General features: G+C 44.1%; 2 protein-coding genes across 15 annotated transcripts in view; one reads left to right on the top strand and one right to left on the bottom strand.

The window, feature by feature from the left end:
* Nucleotides 1–20,717, top strand: part of FNBP1 (formin binding protein 1) — a 547,949-nt gene extending 527,232 nt beyond the window's left edge. For 7 of the 14 annotated variants that reach the window (XM_029614291.1, XM_029614288.1, XM_029614282.1 and 4 more), the window contains 3 exons: nucleotides 3,093–3,214; nucleotides 3,802–3,938; nucleotides 19,182–20,021. In XM_029614291.1, coding sequence (XP_029470151.1) covers nucleotides 3,093–3,214; nucleotides 3,802–3,938; nucleotides 19,182–19,360 — 438 coding nt within the window. In that variant the 3' untranslated portion in view covers nucleotides 19,361–20,021. Of the gene's footprint in view, nucleotides 1–3,092; nucleotides 3,215–3,801; nucleotides 3,939–19,181; nucleotides 20,022–20,441 lie in introns of those variants that run through there. The other 7 variants (XM_029614280.1, XM_029614292.1, XM_029614289.1 and 4 more) reach the window with 2 other exon arrangements.
* Nucleotides 20,718–20,792: 75 nt separating this feature from the next.
* USP20 (ubiquitin specific peptidase 20) overlaps nucleotides 20,793–24,011 on the bottom strand; it is a 211,290-nt gene continuing 208,071 nt past the window's right edge. Inside the window, exon 25 of the mRNA XM_029614271.1 lies at nucleotides 20,793–22,868. The gene's annotated coding sequence lies outside the window, so the exon portion shown is untranslated. The remainder of the gene's footprint in view (nucleotides 22,869–24,011) is intronic.

Below are 24,011 nucleotides of genomic sequence, written 5' to 3'. Positions count from 1 at the left end.
CCTTACCCCATATATCTCCCCCCCTACCCTCCTCCCTCCACCTCCCATCCCCAAACTCAAATCAACAACAAACAGTTCTCCTCCCTCTGCACACAGAGTGGAGCTGCGGTCCAGTGTTGAGGTGTACGGGCACCCTGCTGCCCAAGTCCGATCCTTAAGGCTTCTTCCTCTCATATGGTTCCTTAGACAACCACTACCACTGGCCAGGCTCCGTCCAGGATACTGTAAGGCAACGCAGTGTCCTCAGAAAAGACTCCACCTGGCGGAGGCGCCCTCCTTGTGTGCCGGCTGTTAGGCTTTAGACATAAGATGAACATAAGAACATAAGAAATTGCCATGCTGGGTCAGACCAAGGGTCCATCAAGCCCTGCATCCTGTTTCCAACAGAGGCCAAACCAGGCCACAAGAACCTGGCAATTACCCAAATACTAAGAAGATCCCATGCTACTGAAGCAATTAATAGCTGTGGCTGTTCCCTAAGTAAACTTGATTAATAGCAGTTAATGGACTTCTCCTCCAAGAACTTATCCAAACCTTTTTTGAACCCAGCTACACTAACTGCACTGACTACAGCCTCTGGCAACAAATTCCAGAGCTTTATTGTGCGTTGAGTGAAAAAGAATTTTCTCCAATTAGTCTTAAATGTGCTACTTGCTAACTTCATGGAATGCCCCTTAGTCCTTCTATTATTCGAAAGTGTAAATAACCGAGTCACATCTACTCGTTCAAGAACTCTCATGATCTTAAAGACCTCTATCATATCCCCCTTCAGCCGTCCCTTCTCCAAGCCGAACAGCCCTAACCTCTTCAGCCTTTCCTCATAGGGGAGCTGTTCCATTCCCTTTATCATTATGGTTGCCCTTCTCTGTACCTTCTCCATCGCAGCTATATCTTTTTTGAGATGCGGCAACCAGAATTGTACACAGAATTCAAGGTGTGGTCTCACCATGGAATGATACAGGGGTATTATGACATTTTCTGTTTTATTAACCATTCCCTTCCTAATAATTCCTAACATTCTGTTTGCTTTTTTGACTGCTGCAGCAGACTGAGCCGATGATTTTGTCATTATTTTGTCATTATTTACCTTTGTTTTTGATCCCTTATTCCCAGTTCCATGTCACCCTGTTCTATGTAATGCTATTTGCTACTTTTATATTTTCACTGTAAACCGATATGATATGTAAATTTTCTACATGAATGTCGGTATATAAAAGTCCAAAATAAATAAATAAAATAAATAAATTTTAAAGTATTATCCACTATGATGCCTAGATCCTTTTCCTGGGTGGTAGCTCCTAATATGGAACCCAACATCATGTAACTACAGCAAGGGTTATTTTTCCCTATATGCAACCCCCTGCACTTGTCCATATTAAATTTCATCTGCCATTTGGATGCCCAATCTTCCAGTCTTGCAAGATCCTCCTGTAATATATCTCAATCCGCTTGTGATTAAACTGCTCTGAATATTTTTATATCATCTGCAAATTTGATAACCTCACTCGTCATATTCCTTTCCAGATCATTTATATATATATATATTGAAAAGCACCGGTCCAAGTACAGATCCCTGAGGCACTTCACTGTTTACCCTTTTCCACTGAGAAAATTGTCCATTTAATCCTACTCTCTGTTTCCTGTCTTTTAACCAGATTGTAATCCACGAAAGGACATCGCCTCCTATCCCATGACTTTTTAGTTTTCTTAGAAGTCTCTCATGAGGGACTTTGTCAAACGCCTTCAGAAAATCCAAATACACTACATCTACCGGTTCACCTTTATCCACGTTTATTAACCCCTTCATAAAAATGAAGCAGATTTGTTAGGCAAGATTTCCCTTGGGTAAATCCATGTTGACTGTGTTCCATTAAACCATATCTTTCTATATGCTCTGCGATTTTGATCTTGAGAATAGTTTCCACTATTTTTCCCGGCACTGAAGTCAGGCTCACTGGTCTATAATTACCTGGATCACCCCTGGAGCCCTTTTTAAATATTGGGGTTACATTGGCCACCCTCCAGTTTTCAGGTACAATGGATAATTTTAATGATAGGTTACAAATTTTAATTAATAGATCAGAAATTTCATTTTTGAGTTCCTTCAGTACCCTAGGTTGCATACCCATCCGCTCCAGGTGATTTGCTACTCTTTAGTTTGTCAATCAGGCCTACTACATCTTCCAGGTTCACAGTGATTTGGTTCAGTTTGTCTGACTCATCATCCCTGAAAAACATCTCTGGAACTGGTATCTCCCCAACATCCTAATTAGTAAACACGGAAGCAAAGATTTCATTTAGTCTTTCTGCAATGGCCTTATCTTCCCTAAGAGCCCCTTTGAAATCGATCCATACTCACTTCCCTTTTCACCCTTAGCCAACCACCGAAAAGAAGCCCTGCACTACACCATTTTTTTTTTTTAAATTTAAAGAACAGCCACCAAGCAACCCACCAAGCCACCAAGATATATTTTCCTGGTTCTGGGTGCTTCCAGCTGGTCCATATGACTTGGCAGGTGAGAAGGCCTCAGGGGGAGTGAGGGAACTAGGACTCCCTGGTTCCCCCCCCCTGGAAATCGATGGTCGAGCCTGGCTAGGGATTCTCACCCTCTTCCCCCTGCTCGCCCTGCTGAACCAGAAGGATGGCCCACAAAGGAACCTAACACCTCTTCACTTCTTCCTTTTTCTTCTCTATAACTATCTCCTTTTAACTTTTTTTTTTTTCAAACTAAGTTCAGACTGCAGGTTTGCAGCTCTACCATCTGCTGGAGACAGAGAAATACTGAGGGACTGCAGGTGGCACTCTCTGTTAAGTAGCAGTGCCTGAAAAGTTTTTGTTCTCTGCCTCCATCTGCTGGTAGGGATGCAAAACCCACTTGTCTGGACTGATCTAGGGTATGAACAGGAAAGAGGATTTTTACCTTCTAGATTATCATGTAGAGAGCACTATTAATCACTAAGTTAAATATAATAGACCTTGGGTCTTCTTTCAACCTAGACCAACTACGTAACTGAATAAGATGTCTAGATATTGGAGCGAGAGAAGGAAATCTAAAAGAAAGAAGTGATACCCAATATTTTGTCTTTTGCAGGGCTGGCTGGCAGACGTGGAAGGCAGGTTACCTGTACGGAATGAAACTTTGCGACGGCAGAGTGGAGTATATGAAGCCCAGAACACCTCAGCAGTCAGTAACTGTGCACAGGACCGTGAGAGGTACAGTATCTGTGGAGAATGACTGAAGTTTACATAGGAATTCCCTTATACTGGCCCTTTTTCAGCACATCTGGGCAAAAGCAATGAAAGATGTGTCAAGTCCAAACTTGCATCTGGGTGTGTAGTCTTTGTAGCCAGATGTGTTAGGGCACCATCTTTAGGTGGAGGCAAGCCATGAAAAAGTGCTCTGGTAACTAAAATCCCTGGTTTGATATTTCATAATTCTAATATATTCATATTGCAAGCATATATTACTTACATTTTGTTTTAAACATATTTATTGATGTCTTCCCTTAAAAAATATTCTTTGAAATGTTCCTAATGCTGTTTCTCAGATCGGTATTCAAAGCAGAAAAGATTTCAGATTTAATGCAAGATTTAATGCAAGATTTAATGCAAGATACATTTCATAAAGGACAGAGAGAGATTCACTAATGATGTATTCCTGAGCTGCTTTCTTGGTTGCCCTCATAGTTGTGTTCCTTTAGAAACTAGGCTCTGAGTTTGATTGCTGCTGCTCCTCACCAATGTATGCCTGCGCTCAGGAGTTCTGCTGCTTTAGTGGCTGTGCATTTTCCTCTCTTGAGCAGCCCAGATGGCAGTTACACAGAAGAACAGAGTCAGGAGAATGAAGTGAAGGTGATGACAACAGAGTTTGATGATGAATTTGATGATGAACCACTTCCTACAATAGGAACATGCAAAGCTCTTTATCCCTTTGAAGGTAACTTTAATGGTCATTGATGACTCTTTTTCTTTTTCTCCTTTCCTTCTTTTTAAAATATATTTCATAATTAAGCACTTGTTCAGATTATGTGAGTGAGGGTAAGGAAAAGGATTGTTTGAACCATGATAATGCACGTTCGGTACAATTTCAAATTTTATACAATAAAACCACCTCAATAAATTAAATTTATTTTATTTTATTTTTTTGCCAAAAGAACGAACAGAGCAAAGACTGCACTCAGCAATTACAGTTTAACCACAACGAGTGCAGAGAAATGTTACATAGTCCAGTTTTGAATGTTCAAAATCAATCTTTTTATTTATAAATGAATGGCAACTCCACTATTATCATATCTATACTTCAGGGGGTCCCCCTTTACCCGTGTTTCACCGAAGCTGCGTCGGGAGGGACAGGCAATATTTTAACGAGGCCCAACAAGAAGACATGAAAGCGGACTATGTTAAAAAGGCTACAGTACTGACAATCTTATAACTTTAAATTACAAAAAACCATTTTACATACCGTAGTCGTTTCATAAATATTTTTTCAGGGAGCGCATATATCAGTTCTGCAAAAGGGTTTTTAACAATAACAAAAAAGGCGCCAAAAACGACGGACCAATCGGCAAACAGGGGAGCATCCAATCAGAATCCAGACAGTGTATAGCCAATCAAAATCAGGTAAAATGAACCCATTCTAGCTCTTTATTGAGTCAGTGCAGTATGACAGTGTTTAGTGTGTAAATCCATTTCTGCTCTTTACGAATCAGAAATTCTGAGAAGTTGCCTCCACGATTCGGACAGATGGGACTTCTAACACAAAAAAGTATAGATCAGATATAGTATGTGAAAAATGGACCCAATGGTCCACCAATGGTGCATTTTCACGTATTAGATTTGTGTTCCATGATCCTGGTCTTTATCTTCCTTATGGTTTTCCCTGCATGTAATTTCTGACACAGGCAATGAATTATATAGATAACACCTTCTGAATTACAGTCAAAAGAATCCCTTAATGTATATTTTTTACCAGAGCCTGGATGTTCAAAAGACGATATAACACTTGTATGTGGACATACAGAGCACTGCCCACAGGGTTTGTGTATTCCCATATCCTGATCAATTGACCGTCTTGTATGCAGGTCAGACTGTGTCAGCATGTCTCACAAATTAGTGCCTCTTCGGTATGTGAAACGTAAAGGACCTTGAAAAACATCCTGCAGGAGCAGAGAGTGCCAATGCTTCCGTATAATATGGGTTATAGAGTAACTTAGAGAAGAAAATGGTAGTATACAATTCGTTATAGTATCTGAATGCTGTTTTTTTGCCAAAAAAAGGGACCCCCTGAAGTATAGATATGATAACAGTGGACTTGCCATTCATTTATAAATAAAAAGATTGATTTTGAACATTCAAAACTGGACTATGTAACATTTCTCTGCACTCGTTAAGAATTTTATTTTTTTGCAAAATACATTTTATTCTGTAGCTGCTTACATTATAATATGACATCCAAATTCAAATAGCATCTTGGGCATGCAGGCCCAAGTTATCTGGTACAAATATGGAAAACATCAAACCTAAGAGATAGAGTACAGCGCTACAGCTTTTTTTTTTTGTACTGAACTAATCTAAATTCTACGGGGACAAGCATCGGATGGAGCCCCGATGTGGAAAATTTATGTCAAAGTTTTTAGAACTTTGACTAGGCACACTACCCAGCATGCCCTATACCACATGTCCATGTGGGGGTCCCTCTCCAGTCTCTCTTTTTTCACGGAGCTTTAAGCTTTGCACTGAGAGTGAGCTCACGCTGGCTGTTTTTGGCCTTGTTGAAAACTGTTTTTTCTCATGTTTTTCGCAGGTTTTTCCTCATTGTTCCATCGCTGGGTCCCTCTCAGTGCTCTCCCTTAGTATCTCTTAGTCAGGATTTTCAGTAATTCATTTAAGTTTCTTCTCGCGGTCGATTCCCCATGGGGGCGGTGCATCAGTACCTGACGGCCATCGATGCCTCGCCGCCATGGTTTTCAGTTCATGCCCCTTTTGTTTTATCCGACATGGCCACGTCCGCTTTTTAGCGATGCTCCCGATGCCCGAGGACCATGTCCATAACGGATCTGCATGAGGTATGTGTCCTCTGCTTGGGGGCATCGCATGACGTCCGGGGTTGCCGTTTATGCACCCAGATGACCCAGAAGTGACGTCTGCTTCGACTCGAGGTCATCGACATCGGCAGGACCATCAATGCCGTCGGCAGCAGGGGCACTGGAGACCGACCATCATCGATCTCCTCCAGGCTGTGGACTTCAGGTTCCTTGTCATTGGCCTCGGCACTGGGGAAGGATCGGGCAGAGCATCGAGGGAAGCCGAAGAAGCATTGGCACCAGTACTCATAGATGCACGATGCTGGGCACAAGGATGCCCCAGACCTTTGCCACACTGACTCCAAAGTGACCCTGTGGTAAGGAGTGCCAATCCTCCGTCGATGCCAGGAGTCTGCGTTGATCTCCACCGGTCCTAATGCCAGTTACCGATCCACTTCGAGGGTCCAAAGAGAATCTGGCCACCCCTCCTTCCTCCCAGTCAGTGTTAGCATTGGCAACCTTTGAGGAGGAGCTGGAGCGCCAAATTCAGTTAACGGTGGACTAGGCACTGCAGGGCTTCAGTCCTGTGGCTCCAACGGCTCTGACCTGGTGCCGCCTGTCCTTGCACCGCTTCTGGAACAGCTCAACGTGCTCATTGGTGCATTAGAACCCAGCTGGCATCAGTTCCCGAGAAGGCATCGGTGCCCAGTGGGGCACCAAGTCTTCCCTCTACCGATACAATGTTCATCGCCAGTTCCTCTGAGGAGGAAGCTCCATCGAAGCCGGTGGAGACATCAAGGCTTACCGCTCCCCATCCAGTTCTACCAGTGCCTGCACCTCTGGACGAAGGCCGAGCACCTAGGGAACGAAGTCTCAGCCTGAGGACTTAACCTTCACAGTTTGTGAGGGTGATGGCGGAAGCCATCCCTTTTCAGTTATTGTCGGAGGAGGATGCCAGGCACAAAATACTTGAGATCCTCCAGATCGTGGTGGTCCCGATACACAAGATCTTTAAGGAGTTGCTGCTGAAGATATGGGAACACCCACTCACAGTGCCTCCTGTTAATAAGAAGGCAGACGGGTTCTGCCTTGTTCAGAAGGCTTCTGGATTCAATAAGCATCAGTTGCCCCACCAGTTGGTGGTGGTTGAATCCACCTTGAAGAGGGCCAAGCGCGCTCTGACTCATTTCTCGGAGCCCCCAGGGAAGGGCCTAGAGCAATGGACGTTCTTGGGAGGAAGGTGTTTCAAGGCTCCATGCTTTTTGCCCACATTGCTGCCTACCAGCTCTATATGAAGCAGGTGCAGGGGGTGGATGAATAGCTGCCTCAACAGCAGCAGGACACCCTCATGTCGCTAGTGCATAAGAGCCTGGATAGGAGACCTATTCGCGTACCCCCTGAAACAGGAAGATGCCTTGGTTCTGCTCCCTGCACAGGTCAGACAGCAAACCAGCCTTGGATGCCCTCGCCTGTCATTGGGGCAAGGATCTTCTGTATGCATATCCTATGATTCTCTTAGTGGAAAAGAATCTCTTAGAGCTTCGCGAGGACAGGGGGACTATGATCTCTTAGCCCCTCATTGGCCAAGACAGGTCTGGTTTCGACTCCTATGGGAGTTGTCCATCCAGAGACCGATCAGTCTGAGGACTTCCCCAGATTGCATCATGCAAGATCAAGGCAGGCTGCGGCATCCCAATCTCCAGGCCCTGTCACTCACAGCCTGGATGTTGAGAGGTTAATCCTGCAGTTGCTTGAACTTTCATAGGATGTGCCTTGGATCCTGGTGGCTTCTAGAAAGCCTTCCACTAGAAAGTCCTATGATCTGAAATGGAGGAGGTTTTCCATATGGTGTGAGAAGACCCTAGATCCGTTCTCCTGCCCCTACAAAAACTGCTTGACTATCTCCTACACCTATCGGAGGCTGGCTTAAAGACCACCTCCGTTAGAGTTAATCTCAGTGCAATTGGCACATACCACCAAGGTATAGATAGTAGGCCCATCTCTGTTCAGCTTATAGTACGTTTCATGCGGGGCCTGTTTTAATTGAAGCCTCCCCTAAGGCCTCCCGTTGTTTCTTGGGACATCAACATGGTGTTAGCTCAGCTGATGAAAGCTCCTTTTGAGCCACTGCGCACCTGTGACATGAAGTACCTGACCTGGAAGATCATATTTTTGGTGGCAGTCACTTCAGAGCACAGGATCAGCGAGCTCCAGGCCTTAGTGACTTATCCACCTTATATTAAGTTTTATCATGAAAGGTAGTCTTGTGTACACACCCTAAGTTCCTGCCTAAGGTGGTGATGGATTTCTATCTTAACCAATCATTCTGCCAGTATTCATTTCCAGGCCCTATTCACGCCAAGGTGAACAAGGACTGCAAGCGAGCCTTAGCCTTCTATCTGGAGCAGACAACTTTTTATTTCTTTTGACAAGAATAGGTTGGCCGTTGCCAAACAGACTCTATCCAATTGGCTAGCAGATTACATCTCCTGTTATGCCCAGGTGGGACTGCATCTTGGTCATGTCAAGACTCATTCTATCAGAGCCATGGCCTACTTGCGAGCAGTTCCCATGGAGGAGATCTGCAAGGCTGCGATGTGGAGTTGTCTACACACATTCACATCTCATTATTGTCTGGATAGGGAAGGCTGGCACGACAGTAGGTTCAGCCAGTCTATCCTTTGGAACCTATTTGAGGTGTAGACCCCAACTCTCCTGCCTAGGGCGCATTGTTTGGGTTCATACTATCTCCCCCTCTGTTACCAACAGCACCAGTGTTGTTGTGCCTTTTGGTCCCCTTTTGTGTTGTGGAGCAGCCTGTAGCTAGGGATTCATCCATGTGTGAGGACTACCATCTTGCTTGTCCTCAGAGAAAGCAGAGTTGCTTACCTATAACAGGTGATCTCCGAGGACAGCAGGATGTTAGTCCTCACGAAACCCATATGCCACCCCATGGAGTTGAGTTCTCCTATTTTTTATTTTAATCATAATTCTATGCTATAAGACTGGAGAGGGACTCCGCGTGGACATGTGAATTAGGGCATGCAGAGTATGCTCAGTGTGCCTAGTCAAAGTTATAGAAACTTTGACATACGTTTTCCGCTTCGGGGCTCCATCTGATGATGTCACCCATGTATGAGGACTAACATCTTGCTGTCCTTGGAGAACACCTGTTAAGGTAAGCAACTCTGCTTTCCCACACCCTCATCCACCTGTTCAAAAAATCATTCTCCCAGTCCCATTCACACCCACCTTTGACACCAAACTTTTGTCCATACCCCAGCCATCCCACACAGTTTGTCCCCTAAAATGCCAAACCAAGTATTTGTACCATTCGCATCCACCCACCACACACCCCAGAACCTCGAGGGAAAGGACCAACAAATCAAGTCAGCTGCGACCACTCTGCCTTACCTCTTTTCTTCCCTTTTCCTCCTCCTTGGCAAGATGGCTGCCTCCGGTGCAGAGTGCCGAGGGCCTCGGCGTCTCCAGCTTAGCATGGGTGTTCCAGTCCACCATGCTCACTCTCATGATCTCCTAGGGCACGCTCGCGCACATCTACGCTCAAATACACGTCAAGGCGGGAACCTCGGGGGCGTCCCCACTATATACCTCCGGGTATTTAAATTCGCTGCTTTGCTACCACCTTTGAGTTAGCAAGGACTTCGGTTAAGCTACTCTGACCGCTCTAAGCTGCACGCTTAATCGCCGCTCTATACTCCAAGAGCCTCGCTCCTTCAGAAGCTCAAAACACCTGCTCCTCAGGGGTCTCTCGCTTCCATCACCCTTTGGGGTCTCTACTAACCGAGACAACTGCTCCTCGGGGGTCTCTCTCTCCTTTTCAGCATCTCCAGACTATCAGGTACTCTGCTCCTCGAGGGCCTACCAGTCTATGTATCCTGTACCACGGACATTCGGTCTCACCATCTCAGTACCAGGAAGACGCCTACACTCCTGTGAGTACCTTTACGATCCGGTGCTCCAACTACACCCACCAGGCTCGGCGTTGCCTGCACCGCGGGTCTGCACCTCTCTTGAACATCTGGGTGAGATTCTACATCTGAGACTGTTGAACGTATTGGCACCTCGCGGACCTCAGTGCCTTACCTTCCTGCTTCGTACCATCTATCTACAGCAGTACAATAAAGCCTTCCATTCATTCCGTGTCTGCTATCTGAGTTAAGCCTATCGCTGTGGTTCCCCACGGGGCCCCTCCCCATGGGCAGAGTCATCTCCACAGCGACCAAGGGTCCACAATGCCACAAACACAATACTATACAGAAGCTGATAGCACCCCCCCCCCCTTCAATTTGTTACATAAGGCAGGGAAGGCATATTGTTCTGTAGGTCTGTGTTGCGTGCCCCGTCCGCGGAAGGCCCGAGACTGGGCCCAGTCACCCTTGCAGCTCTGCTCCTGGGCAGCTGCCTATGCCCCCGAGCACCTACTGCCTCCTTGGCTGTTCCTGACTCCTCCAAGGACCTCCTCAACTCCCGGCGGGTCTCCCCACGTGGGCCGCAGGGAGACGCCGTCGCCCGGCCTCCTGTGGGCTTTGGCTTAGGCATGCGCATAGGCGCCTCTTGTTCTTTTAAAGGGGCCACAGCGGGAAACTAGCCTGCAGCCCTGGAATGACATCATCGGGCCCTGATATATAAGGCCGGGGTCCCGCCACTAGTTCCTTGCCTTGGCAACAGGTCTCCACGTTTGTTCGTGTGCTCGTTGCCCATCGTTCCTGGTTCCTGATCCTGGCTTCATTCCCGGTTCCTGATCCTGATCCGTACCTTGGTCCCTTCCTTGTCTCGTTGGACTGACTCTCTGGCTTTGACCCTTGCTATGTTGGACCATTATCAGGATTGATTCTCTGGCTTTGACTCTTGCCACGTTGGACTACGTTCAGGACTTATTCTCTGGCTTTGACCCTTGTTACGTTGGACTACACTCAGGACTGATTCTCTGGCTTTGACCTTTGCTACGTTGGACCATTCTCAGGATTGATTCTCTGGCTTTGACCCTAGCTACGTTGGACTACGTTCTGGACTGACTCTCTGGCTTTGACCCTTGCTGTGATGGACTACGTTCTGGACTGATTCTCTGGCTTTGACCCTTGCTACACTGGGCCACGCTCAGGATTGATTCTCTGGCTTTGACCCTTGCTACGTTGGACTATATTCTGGACTGACTCTCTGGCTTTGACCCTTGCTCTGCTCTGTCTCAGTATCTTGTCTTGCTCAGCCGCCTGCCCTGACCCCAGCTTGCCTTGACTACGCCTTTGGTATCTACTTGGACTTGGCCTTCGGCTTTGGCCTCTATTACTTGGGCGACCTGTTCCTATTGGCACCCAGGTCTTTGGATCCCTGCCTCATCCAGACCTACGTCAGTCCCTTGATACCATGCTAACTTCATAGAATGCCCCCTAGTCCTTCTATTATTCGAAAGTGTAAATAACCATTTCACATCTACTCGTTCAAGACCTCTCATGATCTTAAAGACGTCTATCATATCCCCCCTCAGCAGTCTCTTCTCCAAGCTGAACAGCCATAACCTCTTCAGCCTTTCCTCATAGGGGAGCTGTTCCATTCCCTTTATCATTTTAGTTGCCCTTCTCTGTACCTTCTCCATCGCAACAGTCTTTGGTTTCTCAGGTATTAAATGAGATAATGTAATTACCGACTGGGATAGAGTTATTTCCTGGGAGTCCTGGGTCCTCCGGAGCTGTGCAGTCTTCCTCCCTGCAGTGGCCATTTCTTCACCGCTGCGGAATCGACTTTCCTCGATTTCACCTTCCACCGAAGGCGAGGAAGTTAACAGTCCTTGCGCTGTTTTCAACACCGAAGATTCTTCCACTGCTCTCTCCCCGATCGGGCTCACCTCAAGCAACACCATTGCTTGAGATCGGCCTGAGTCAGTGCTTTCTACGGCATTTGGTGGTTGAGGGATAGTTGGAGCCCCGGGACTGAGTGAGACTTCTCCCATGAGCGTTGGTGCTTGCTCCTCACCTAGCACTCTCGCAGGATTCTCCGGGGTTAGATTTCCTGCTTGTGGGTAGAAGCCCGCTATCGTAGTTTCAATAAGCGGGGGTCTCGAGGGGGTGGAGGCATCCTCTCTGACCCTTCCTTTACGTTTCGTATGAGGCATGGTAATCCACTATGCCCCAAAAACGAAGCAAAGAAAATTTTACAATAAGCTTAAACAATTTCTTTACTTCGGTGTTTACTAAAGAGGGTGTTGGGGAAATACCCATTCTGGAGAAGATTTTCATGGGTGGCGTGAACCAAATCATGGTGAACCTAGAAGATGTGGTAGGCCTAACTGACAAACTGAAGAGTAGTAAATCACCTGGACCAGATGGTATAAACCCCAGGGTTCTAAAGGAACTCAAAAATGAAATTTCAGACCTATTAGTAAAAATTTCTAACCTATCATCCATTGTACCTGAAGACTGGAGGGTGGCTAATGTAACCCCAATATTTAAAAAGGGCTCCAGGGGTGATCCGGGAAACTACAGACCAGTGAGCCTGACTTCAGTGCCAGGAAAAAAAGTGGAAAGTGTTCTAAATATCAAAATCACAGAACATATAGAAAGACATGGTTTAATGGAACAAAGTCAGCATGGCTTTACCCAAAGCAAGTCTTGCCTCACAAATCTGCTTCACTTTTTTGAAGGAGTTAATAAACAAATAAACATGTAGACAAAAGTGAAACAGTAGATGTAGTGTAGATGGATTTTCAGAAGGCATTTGTCAAAGTTCCTCTTGAGAGGCTTCAAGGAAAAGTAAAAAGTCATGGGATAAGTGGTGATGTTCTTATGTGGATTACAAACTGGCTAAAAGACAGGAAACAGAGAGTAGGATTAAATGGACAATTTTCTCAGTGGAAAGGAGTGGGCAGTGGAGTGCCTCAGGGATCTGATCTGGAAAGAATTACGAGTGAGGTAATCAAATTTGCAGATGATACAAAATTATTCAGAGTAGTTAAATCACAAGCAGATTGTGATAAATTGCAGGAAAACCTTGTGAAACTGGAAAATTGGGCATCCAAATGGCAGATGAAATTTAATGTAGATAAGTGCAAGGTGATGCATATAGGGAAAAATAACCCATGCTATAGTTACACAATGTTAGATTCCATATTAGGAGCTACCACCCAAGACAGAGATCTAGGCGTCATAGTGGATAACACATTGAAATTGTTGGTTCAGTGTGCTGCGGCAGTCAAAAAAGCAAACAGAATGTTGGGAATTATTAGAAAGGGAATGGTGAATAAAATGGAAAATGTTATAATGCCTCTGTATCGCTCCATGTTGAGACCGCACCTTGAATACTGTGTACAGTTCTGGTCGCTGCATCTCAAAAAAGATATAGTTGTGATGGAGAAGGTACAGAGAAGGGCGACCAAAATGATAAAGGGGATGAAACAGCTCCCCTATGAGGAAAGACTAAAGAGGTTAGGACTTTTCAGCTTGGAGAAGAGATGGCTGAGGGAGGATATGATAGAGGTGTTTAAAATCAAGAGAGGTCTTGAACGAGTAGATGCGAATTGGTTATTTACACTTTCGGATAATAGAAGGACTAAGGGGCATTCCATTAAGTTAGCATGTGGCACATTTAAAACTAATCGGAGAAAGTTCTTTTTCACTCAACGCACAATTAAACTTTGGAATTTGTTGCCAGGGGATGTGGTTAGTGCAGGTAGTGTAGCTGGGTTTAAAAAAGGATTGGATAAGTTCTTGGAGGAGAAGTCCATTACCAGCTATTAATTAGCTAATAGTCATTGCTATTACTAGCAACAGTAACATGGGATAGACTTAGTTTTTGGGTACTTGCCAGGTTCTTATGACCTGGATTGGCCACTGTTGTGTTATTGTTTGTTGCAGGGAGTTAGCAATCTGTTATTAATCTGTTGCAAGGAGTTAGCAATCTGATGTTATTTAGGAGAGTAGTGGGTGGATCCTTGGACCGGTGGCAGGTGACCACGCCCCCTGGGGGGAAGATCCTGAGAGGGACCACCGGTCAGGCTCAGAGTATGGAGAAAGACACACACTAGTTATTTTATTAGACAGTTTACTGAACCACCAGAGGTGGCAGTAGTGAGCTGGAATGCCCAGCTGGGCTGTAATCCCTCAGATACTGTAACAGCGATCCCTGGAGTCTGAGCTGTAGAGAAACTGAAATATAGTGAGTAGGCAGGGTATGCAGAGTTCATGAACTGAACCAGATGGTAACACTCACACAAAGTCTCATAGAAGCCCAGGAGCTGGAACGTATAGGCCCTCGAGGAGCGAGTACCTGGTTCCAGGGAAAGCTCTGAGAGAGCGATGGTAACTCACTGATGTAGTTGGCAGTGAAGACTTCCAGGCAGAAGAGAGTACAGAGTAAGTCTGGGAACGAGGGCCCCCGAGGAGCGGGTACCCCTAGTAAGTCCGAGGAGGCAGAGTAGCTTAGGTAGTATAACCCTTGCTAACTCGATGTGTTAGCAAATTCCAACACCTTATATATCCATCGCGGGTGACGTCATCTTCGGGGGACACCCCCGAGGTTTGCGCCATCGCCGGTACTTCAGTCGGGGCCGCACCGAGCGCGCGCCCCTAGTCCTCCAGGAACAATGGCGGTTTGCAGTGTCTAGCCAGTCTGGGGACACCGGAGGACTTTGGCAGAACAACGCCGCGGCAGCCAATCTTCCCACGGCGAAGAGGGAGGCGCCAAAGAGGTAAGGAGGGCGGAGAGAGGGCGTCGGGAACCAACGGACACAACATGTTGGAGACAGGATGCTGGGCTTGATGGACCCTTGGTCTGACCCAGTGTGGCATGTTTTTATCTTCTGCTGCCACAGGGCTGGTCTCACAGTAAGAGCTGCGAGACTGGTTCCACGGCAGCAGGAGATGACGTTTGAATAAATGCGATGGCCTGCTGCCCATTGGGGGTGGGGGGTGTATAGCGAGGTGTGGTGACATTGATCAGATCAAGCAGGGGTTTGATTTATCCTTGCTCGATCCGATGTAGAAATTTGGGGTGGCACTTGCCACCCTGTAACGACGCCTATGGGCTGGGTATTCATTGAATCCCTTAAATGCCCTGACCACATGCCACTGTTTGCTAGAGTGACTGAATATTCTTACAGGCAGCAAGAACATGTCCCATGTCCTCCTCTCTTGGATACCTGTACTGCCAGAATTATTTGGTACAGCAAATTCTTATTGCAGTGTTAATTGTTTTCCCCTTTGCTCCTTATGCGTGTTGCATTGCAATTTTCTATTCCATTGTATTTCCTGTACATACTACTACTACTTAACATTTCTGAAGTGCTACATGACAAATGCAGAGCTGTACAAACAAACAAAAAGACAGCCATGCTCAATAGAGCTTACAATATAATAAGACAACATAAAGGACAAGAGACTTGGGGTATTTCATAAAGCAAGACAATGGTTAAAAAGAAAACTAGCTAACAAGACTAAATGCAGACAATCAGGCATAAGATTTCAAAGAGGTGGGTCTTTAGATGGGATTTAAACACAACAAGAGAGAGGGAGCATGACGCACCAGTTCAGGAAGACTATTCCACCCCCCGCACCTTCCCCTCCCTTCCCCTAACTAACCCGCCCCCCGGCCCTAACTAATTCCCCCCCTACCTTTCTCGCGAAAGTTATGCCTGCCCAAGGCAGGCGTAACTTGTGCGCACCGGGCCGGCTGCCGGCGCGCCATGGTCCGGTCCGGAGGCCGCGGCTACGCCCACGGAACGACCCCGATGCCGCGCCGGCCGCAACACGCACCCGACACGCCCCCGATGACGGGCCGGCCATGACACGCCCCCTGCCATGCCCCCAGGAAAGCCCCGGGACTTGCACGCGTCCTGGGGCTTTGCACGGGCCAGCAGCCTATGCAACATGGGCTCGGCGCGCACAGGGGGAGCTTGGGGCAGGTTTTCGGGGGGTACGCGTGTATCTTATGTGCCTACCCCTTTCAAAATCTGCCCCTTAGGGAATAGCCACTCCTATTAATTGCATCAGTAGCATGGAATCTTCTTAGCGTTTGGGTAATTGCCAGGTTCTTGTGGCCTGATTTGGCCTCTGTTGGAAACAGGATGCTGGGCTTGATGGACCCTTGGTCTGACCCAGCATGGCAATTTCTTATGTTCTTATGTTCCAAGCACACGGCGCAGCCAAATGAAAAGCACGGAGTCTAGAATTGGTGGTAGAGAAAGGTACAGATAGGAATGTCTTGTCCGATGAGTGGAGTGTATGAGGAGGGGTGTAGAGAGACTTAAGATAGGAGAGGTAGTGAAGGCATTTGTGGGTGAGAAAGAGGAGCTTGAACTGTATGCTGATTGGATAGGGAGCCAATGCAGTGATTTCAGAAGAGGGGTTACGTAAGCATAGCAACTCTGGCAAAAAAATAAGTCATGCAGCTGAATTTAGGACAAATTGCAGTGGAGAGAGATGGCTTACCAGGAGACCTGTGAGGAGCAGGTTGCAATAGTCTAAGCGGGAGGAGATGAGAAAGTGGATAAGAGTTCTGGTAGTGTGTTCAGAAAGGAAAGGATGGATTTTGGTAATGTTATAAAGAAAGAAACGGCACATTTTAGCAGAGTTTTAGATATGCATAGAGAAGGAGAGAGAGGAGTCGAAGAGGACTCCTATGTTACAGGCTGATGGAACCAGGATGATGACTGTTGTCCACAGAAACAGAGAAAGGAGGAAATGGGGAGGTGGCCTTAGGGGGGGTGAAGATAAAGAGTTCCGTTTTGGCCATTTTGAGTTTAAGGGGGTAGCAGGACATCCAGGCAGTAATGTCAGACAAGCAGACCGAGATCCAGGACTGGATTTATGGTGTAAGTTCTGGTGTAGAAAGGTAGATCTGGGAGTCATCAGCATAAAATGGTATTGAAAGCCATGAGAGGAAATCAGAGCACCAAGGGAATTAGTATATAGTGAGAAGAGAAAAGGGCCCAGGACACAACCCTGAGGCATACCAATTGATAGTGGAATGGTAATAGAGGAGGAGCCACCAGAGAAAACAGTAAAAATGCAATGAGAGAGGTAAAAAGAGAACCAAGACAGGACAGACCCCCGAAATCCAACTAAGGACAGATCAAGGAGTAGGTAGTGATCAACAGTGTCAAAAGCAGCAAACAGGTCAAAGATCCCTGGCTTTAGCCATAAAGAGGTCATTGGAAACTTTGGCAAGGGTGTGAAAAGGTTTGATTAGAAGTTTTGGGGTTCATCACTAGCAGAATTAAAAGTTATTACCAGGGGATCCTGCTTGGATGAAAACCCTATACTTAAATCCTCCCTTCTACCCTTCTTGCCTTATAGACAAAAAGTTTATTATTTAATTTCAGAGATGTGTTTTCTTTTTTACTCCAGAACTTTATTGACCAATAATTAATGCAGCACAGCATGCACTTAGAATAAAACCAGACAATTTGTAGTAAAAATATTTTCTTTATTTCAGATAAAGAAAGATATCAATATTAAAATCTCTAAATGATTCTAAGAAACATTTCTATGTTCAAACCTTAATTTTATCAGACTATACCCTACAATCAATATGAAAACCATTAATAGGGTGACAGGAAAAATTAAAATTAGATAAATATTGACTAGTGACATTATCTTTTAATTAATTAATGCATTTCTAATACATATGCCAATCTAGAAACAATAGCAATTAACAGGTTGTCATATGCTTGAATATAAGATAATATCTTTACCAGATATCTGAAGCAGTCCTGCTCTTTGTCTCTCTCTCTCCACATGTAAGGAAAAAACCAAAGTCCCAGTTCTTTCTTTCTTTGTCTGCTTCCCATTTTATACCCTAAAATCCTCTGATCTAAAGCAACTGTATTATTTCTGTCAATACGTCTATCTTTAGCCTTTGAAGAAATTAGTTTGAAAACCTTGATGAGGTTCAAACAATTTAATTAATATCAAGATATGGAAAATAAAAATATAGGAGTTTTTCCTACCCGATTAAAGCGTTGCCCATTTTCCAGTCTTTTATTCAATGCCAAGGTGTGCCAGGCGAAAAATACTCTTTCAGTCTTTTTCTTTCTTCTAACAGTTAAGAGACAAGAGACCATGCACTCCCCTCTATCCTAGGAAGCTTCATGTGCATTTTAATTAAAGTGAAAGGGGGCCCCTTTCAACTAGACAGATAAAGATTCAGTTTTTTTCAAAGCTCTTCCTGTGAATCAAATGGTTGAAGCTGCCCAAAGTCATAAAATTCAAACAGCTCTGTTTTTCAGAGTCTGTAAAGGGGGAAGTCTGGAATGTATCCAGCAGAGGCTTTGACTACTGTTATAGTTTTTAAAGAAGAAAAGGCATATGGGTATTAATGCTTACATTTCTCTTATGGCCTATTGATTACTGATTACACAGAATATAGGTATTTATCAATAAAGCACAAAATAATAAAATATTTTCTGACAAGGGCTGTTTCAGTTGAATGTAAAGAATGAAAACAAAACTGGAGTGGATCAAGAATGGCTTGAGATATAAGAAAGTCAAGACAGCAGCAGTGAACAGCATGTTCTAGTAGTTTGGAGGCAAAAGAGAGATGGGTCAATAGTTGGCAGAACAGGTAGGATCCAGTGAGTTTTTTTAAGGTGTGGTATGATTATAGCATGTTTGAAAACAGCAGGAACAGTAGCAGTAGAGAGTTATATATTTAGGATGTGACAGATGGACGAAATGACTGCAGTGGAGATGGAGCTGAGGAATTGGATGAGCACAGGGTCAGAGGAACTAGTAGTGAGTTTGGAGGAAGAGAGAAGATGACCAGTTTCCTCCGGAGGCTAGGGCAGTGATAGCGAACTCCAGTTTTCAAGTGCCACAAACAGGCCAGGTTTTCAGGATATGTACACTGAATATGCATGACACAGATTTGTATACAATGGAGGAAGTGCATGCAAAACTTTCTCATGCATATTCATTGTAGATATCTTGAAAACCTGGCCTGTTTGTGGCACTCGAGGACTGGAGTTCGCCATCACTGGGCTAGGGGAAGGGGAGAGGAAAGAAGAGGGGGCAAGACAGGTAAAGGAGACATAGTTGAGAACTAAAGACTAATTTTGTGACTCTTGTCAAGGAAGTAGTCAGCAATCGTTCTATCTAGTGTGTTCTGTACTTTAACCTTTAATTTGCTGTTTTCTGTTTGGTCAGGTCATAATGAAGGAACAATTTCAGTAGCAGAAGGAGAAATGTTCCATGTGATAGAGGAAGATAAAGGTGATGGCTGGACGCGAATTAGGAGGAATGAGGATGAGGAAGGCTATGTCCCAACATCATATATTGAAGTCTATTTGGACAGAAATGCCAAAGGTGCTATGACTTATATTTAATATCCTTTTCATTTCTTTCCATTCTTTCTGCCTTGCTAAACCATCACCTCTGCTTATTTCACCAGATTGCTAAACTATCTCAGCTAGGTGATGGCTGTGAAGGGGTTTTGTTGGTGAGTGATGAGCTATGAGGCAGCACATGCTGGGAATAGTCTTCTGCATCACTCACAGTACCATTTTTTAGAGTTCTCTGTGTACTGCAAACCCCTTTCACAAGACAAAGAGAGAGAGATGGAATAGGATAGACGGCACCTCCTCTGTCATGCCATTGTGATAATGCTTGCTGAAATATGGATAGCCTAATTCTAAACTTAATTACATTTTTATCCTATGCTTAAATAATCTACGTATTTTAGGTACAGTCAATTTGCATGTCAGTTGAAAGCTAAAAAACCAATTATTTGAAATTGTAATTCTTGTTTTATACATTTGTTCTAACATTTTGAATGTCATTTATTAAGATGTGGCCTTATTCCATTAATAACAGCTGTTTTGCCACTTGGTTGCTTATGTTTTAACACATTTTGTAAATAACTTTTCTCTAATCTGAATGTTGCTTCCTTTCATTATTGGAAAGGAAATCACTACCTCAGATCCTCTCCTCTGCTACCTCCATGTGCTATGCCTTATCATCCTCTAATAAAACTATTTTTCATCCTTTGAGGCATTGTGTAAATGGTTAACTATTCTGTATGAGGGACCTAAACCAGCCATCATTCCTTTTGCTCACTGGCAAAAAAAATGGACAAGAGAAAATGAATGTGTTGTCCTGTAGTAGTATGCAGGAACTATGGACCTGTGAACATATGTGGTTTAAAATCTTAACATAAGGCCAAAGGAGCAATTTCTGTCTTAAATAACATACATGTGACTGTGCCATGTCTGCACAATCCATCTGCCTAAGTTCTCTATACTGCTGGGGCAGGACCCACTCTCAGGTGCAACTCCAGGGAATGCTCTTGCTTAAGTTGGTTCCTCCCAGCCAGATTCAAATCCTCTTTCAGTTGGGGAAGATATGGCTGCTTCTTTCTCCAATTTCTCTAAAATGTATATTTTGTTTTCTCTTCTTTTTATGTTCTAGATTCCTAAAGGTGTTGTGCAGGAGCAAGAACGTTGGGGCAAGCTTTTCACAGGAGGAAAATAAAAAAACTAAATTGGTCTGATTAGAAACAGTCCCTGAAAACAGGCTGCTCTGATCAGAAGAACAGATTCAGTATTATTCAGCTGCTTACTCCGTCTTTTCAGGCATGCTATGTGTCTCTCTAAATTAACTTACTTCCCATTCTTGGCACATGCCTTCATTCTCACTTTCTCACTTCTGTTTTAAACATTAAACAAACTAAATAGCTTTTTGCTAGAGGTGTGTGTGTGTATGATCTTTCTGGGGCAGAGGTGAGCTGAGTGAGCCTTTATCTCTTTGAGCGTAGGTTGCATCTTCATGGAGCTCCTATGTGCTGGGATTCTTTGGGGGAGAGATGATAGAAAGCTAGACTTGACTTGCATGCAGAAGTCTCCCTCTTCTCCACTTCATTTCCAGGCACTGATCTAGCATTACAGCTCATCAATCTAATCATATCAGACAGCAGGTCATTTTAATTCTCAAGGTCAAACTTAAAACAGGGATCTTTATTGTGATTGAACAGGTTAACTGTTTTCTATATCACAGGGCTTATGTAACTCAGTGGGTTTTTGTTATCAGAATTATTCTATTCCAATATAAACTCTTGCACAAATTTTCCTGCAGTTTTGGCCCTAGGCCTACAAAAACATGTAGGGCAGCAGTTAGTTAGTTATACCTAATGTATGTATTGGTCATAAGAGGTAAGTGAAAGTATGCAACATCAGTCCTCTCTCACATGTGCACCTACTATCTAGGAAGCTTTAAGTTTTGGTTGACATGTGCATGCTTTCTCAGTACACACTTGTTAGAAACTGTTCTTACTGTGCTCTTTTAATTTTCTTTCAGCCTGCATGCTTCCTTGTTGCCTTGCCTGTGTCCACCTTACTAAGGGTTACATAAGTTCTCCCTATATTGTTATATGTAGTTTCCATTTTGTAGAAACACGCACGTGTTCAGTCTTTGAATTGGTTTGAAAAGCAGGAAGAAACGCTGAAGTCTACACCTATAGTTTTGTGGTGCCTCGTTACACTCAGTTGTGAATCATGCTCTCTTTCTGAGTAGTATTCAGATACAAAGTCTAACTAGACCATCAGAAAATGTCCAAGGCTTGTTTGTGTGCTTGGCTGTGGTGGAGCTGCTCAAGAAGGCACAGGTTATTGCTGCTAAAATGTCATATGATGTTCTCTCCACACATTACATGAGAGTGAAGACTGCTCTTAGAATCTCACACTTGATACATTTTCACTTATCACATTTTTCTAGATTGAATAACATTTGAATTCTTCAAGGTCAACAGCTAGAACAGTTTACTTACTTAATGCTCTGTAATGCCTCATTTTAGCAGCACCCTTTTATGCATGAAAACTTAAATATTAAAAAATTATAAAGTCTAGCTTAGAAAAATATGGAAGTATAAGAAATGAACTAAACTAGAAAATTTATGAACAAAAAAATGGAGCAGGAGAAATTGTACTCCAAATTATAATTATCCACACATCAAAGGAGATGCAAAATAAATAAGGTCCAAAACAGGAGGACTTGTAATGCAGTTGTTGAAATATATGCTGTCTACTGTCCCTCCTGACGCAGCCTTCTGGCAAAACACGATGTCTGTGACGGGGGACCCAGTCGAGAACTGTATATTTTTGATGGATGAGCAATGGAGTTGCCGAATTAAACGAGTGTTAAAAGTAAATTTGAAATAATTCTGCATTACAAATCCTTCTATGTTTTTGGACCTTATTTATTTTGCATCTAGAAAATGTATGAACATGGACCAGGGTACATATCCCATGTTGTAGTTTAAAATGACATTCCGTGACAATCAGATGGTACTATACTGAGCGTAGATCTTTCTCTGAGAATTAACCCTCAGGCCTAACAGGAACAGAGCATGTATTCACATTTTGGTTGATCTTAAGTTAGCATGACAAATAACCCACATTCTCTATGGACTAGCAGGATACCATCAACCCCATAAGTGAGTAATGTCATCCAATGATGCAGAGACAGAAAGCTCGCTCAGAAAAACCTAGGTGGTCTTTCTGAACATGAGCAGACCTTTCCACACCGCCGCCATGTAAGTCACCCCAGTCTTTTTCTTTCCACTCTTGTAAATAGATGCACATTTTTTCTTTATTTTTTCCAACCAATTGTCAGGGTTTTTTGCTTTTTTGCCTCAATTTTTATTCATTATTTTATCAAGTCACCCAAAATAATTAAATAATACCATTTCTCTTTCTTTTTGCATTAGCCAAAATGTTTTTCCTTCAAAGTGGAGTTTGACACTGCCTCAGTGATTTTCAAGATGTCAAGATCAAAACTAGGCTTCAAAAGATGTCCTAAATGTTTTAAGACGGGGTAGGCAACTCTGGTCCTCCTCGATTTCTGCAAAGCAATCAGATTTTCAAGATATCCACAGTGAATATGAATGAGAAGTAGTGAAGGCTACAGCATTTCAAATAAGTATGGTCTTTAATAGCAAAGTGGTGGGTTTTAAAAATTACACATCAAGAATGTCTAGTGAACTTCAAAGCTGCTCCCCAAATAATCTTCCAGTGAAGTAGTGTTTAGATACCAAAAAGCTCATGCTTCTTCAATAAGAACTGTCATCCCTCTTATTAGCCAATGCCATAAAATCTTCCCTATTACAAGAAAAAAACTTGGTGTTTTATTTTAATAAATTTCTGATACCAAAGAAGGCAACCTCAATTAGACCTACACAATCTCAACAACTACCTAAAGAAAGAAATTTCAAGATAAATTCTAAGAACCATTATTTCCTTTTTAGAGAACAACTGACTTTGCTCCCTAAACTTAAAGATGTTTACATTCACATCTTATTTCACAAGATTTACAGGAAATTTCTGTGTTTTACCATGGCAAAGGATCACTACAGTACAGTGTATACACCTGGGGGAATTCTGCACAATGCAGAATTTGCAGGGTTTACCTGCAGGAGAACTCAGGAGGAAGAGATAGTGCTGCTGAGCCAGCAAGAACAGGAAGAGAAGCAGCTAGAAGGAGTACCTTGAAATGCTTCCTGTGAGAATAAGAAAGTAGGCAGCTCTTTTAGGGTGCAACTGGTCCTCAGCCTAAAGCCATGCAGCCCACTTATGGGGGTGGGGGAAGGAGAGAAAGAGGAGGATAGAGAGCTGGGGGTGTGTATTGAGCCTGGAGGGGCGTAGAAGAGGCATGGGGATTTTGGAAGAAGGGAGGGAGATAGAGAACTGGGGGTTGATTGTTGACCCTGAGATGGGAGGAGAGAGGGAGATAGAGAGCTGGGATGTGGGTATTGAGTCTGGAGTGGTGAAAGAAGGGGAGGAAAGAGAGATGGGGTGTGAGTATTGAGCCTGGGGTTAGGGATGTAGAGCGATTTGGGGAGGGGTTTCATGAGGGGTGAGGGAGAGTTGGAGGTTTAGCCTAGTGAGTAGGAGAAAGATATGGGATAGAGTTGAGCCTGGGTTGGAGAGAGAGCTGGGAAAGTAAGGAGAAGAGTATACTCTTGCCAGAGATAGGTGGAGGAGAGAG

The sequence above is a fragment of the Rhinatrema bivittatum genome, chromosome 8 (genome assembly GCF_901001135.1).
Source record: "Rhinatrema bivittatum chromosome 8, aRhiBiv1.1, whole genome shotgun sequence".
Taxonomy (NCBI): Eukaryota; Metazoa; Chordata; class Amphibia; order Gymnophiona; family Rhinatrematidae; genus Rhinatrema; species Rhinatrema bivittatum.
The sequence above is the reverse complement of the archived record's forward strand: the minus strand, read 5'-3'. Positions and strand labels throughout refer to the sequence as shown.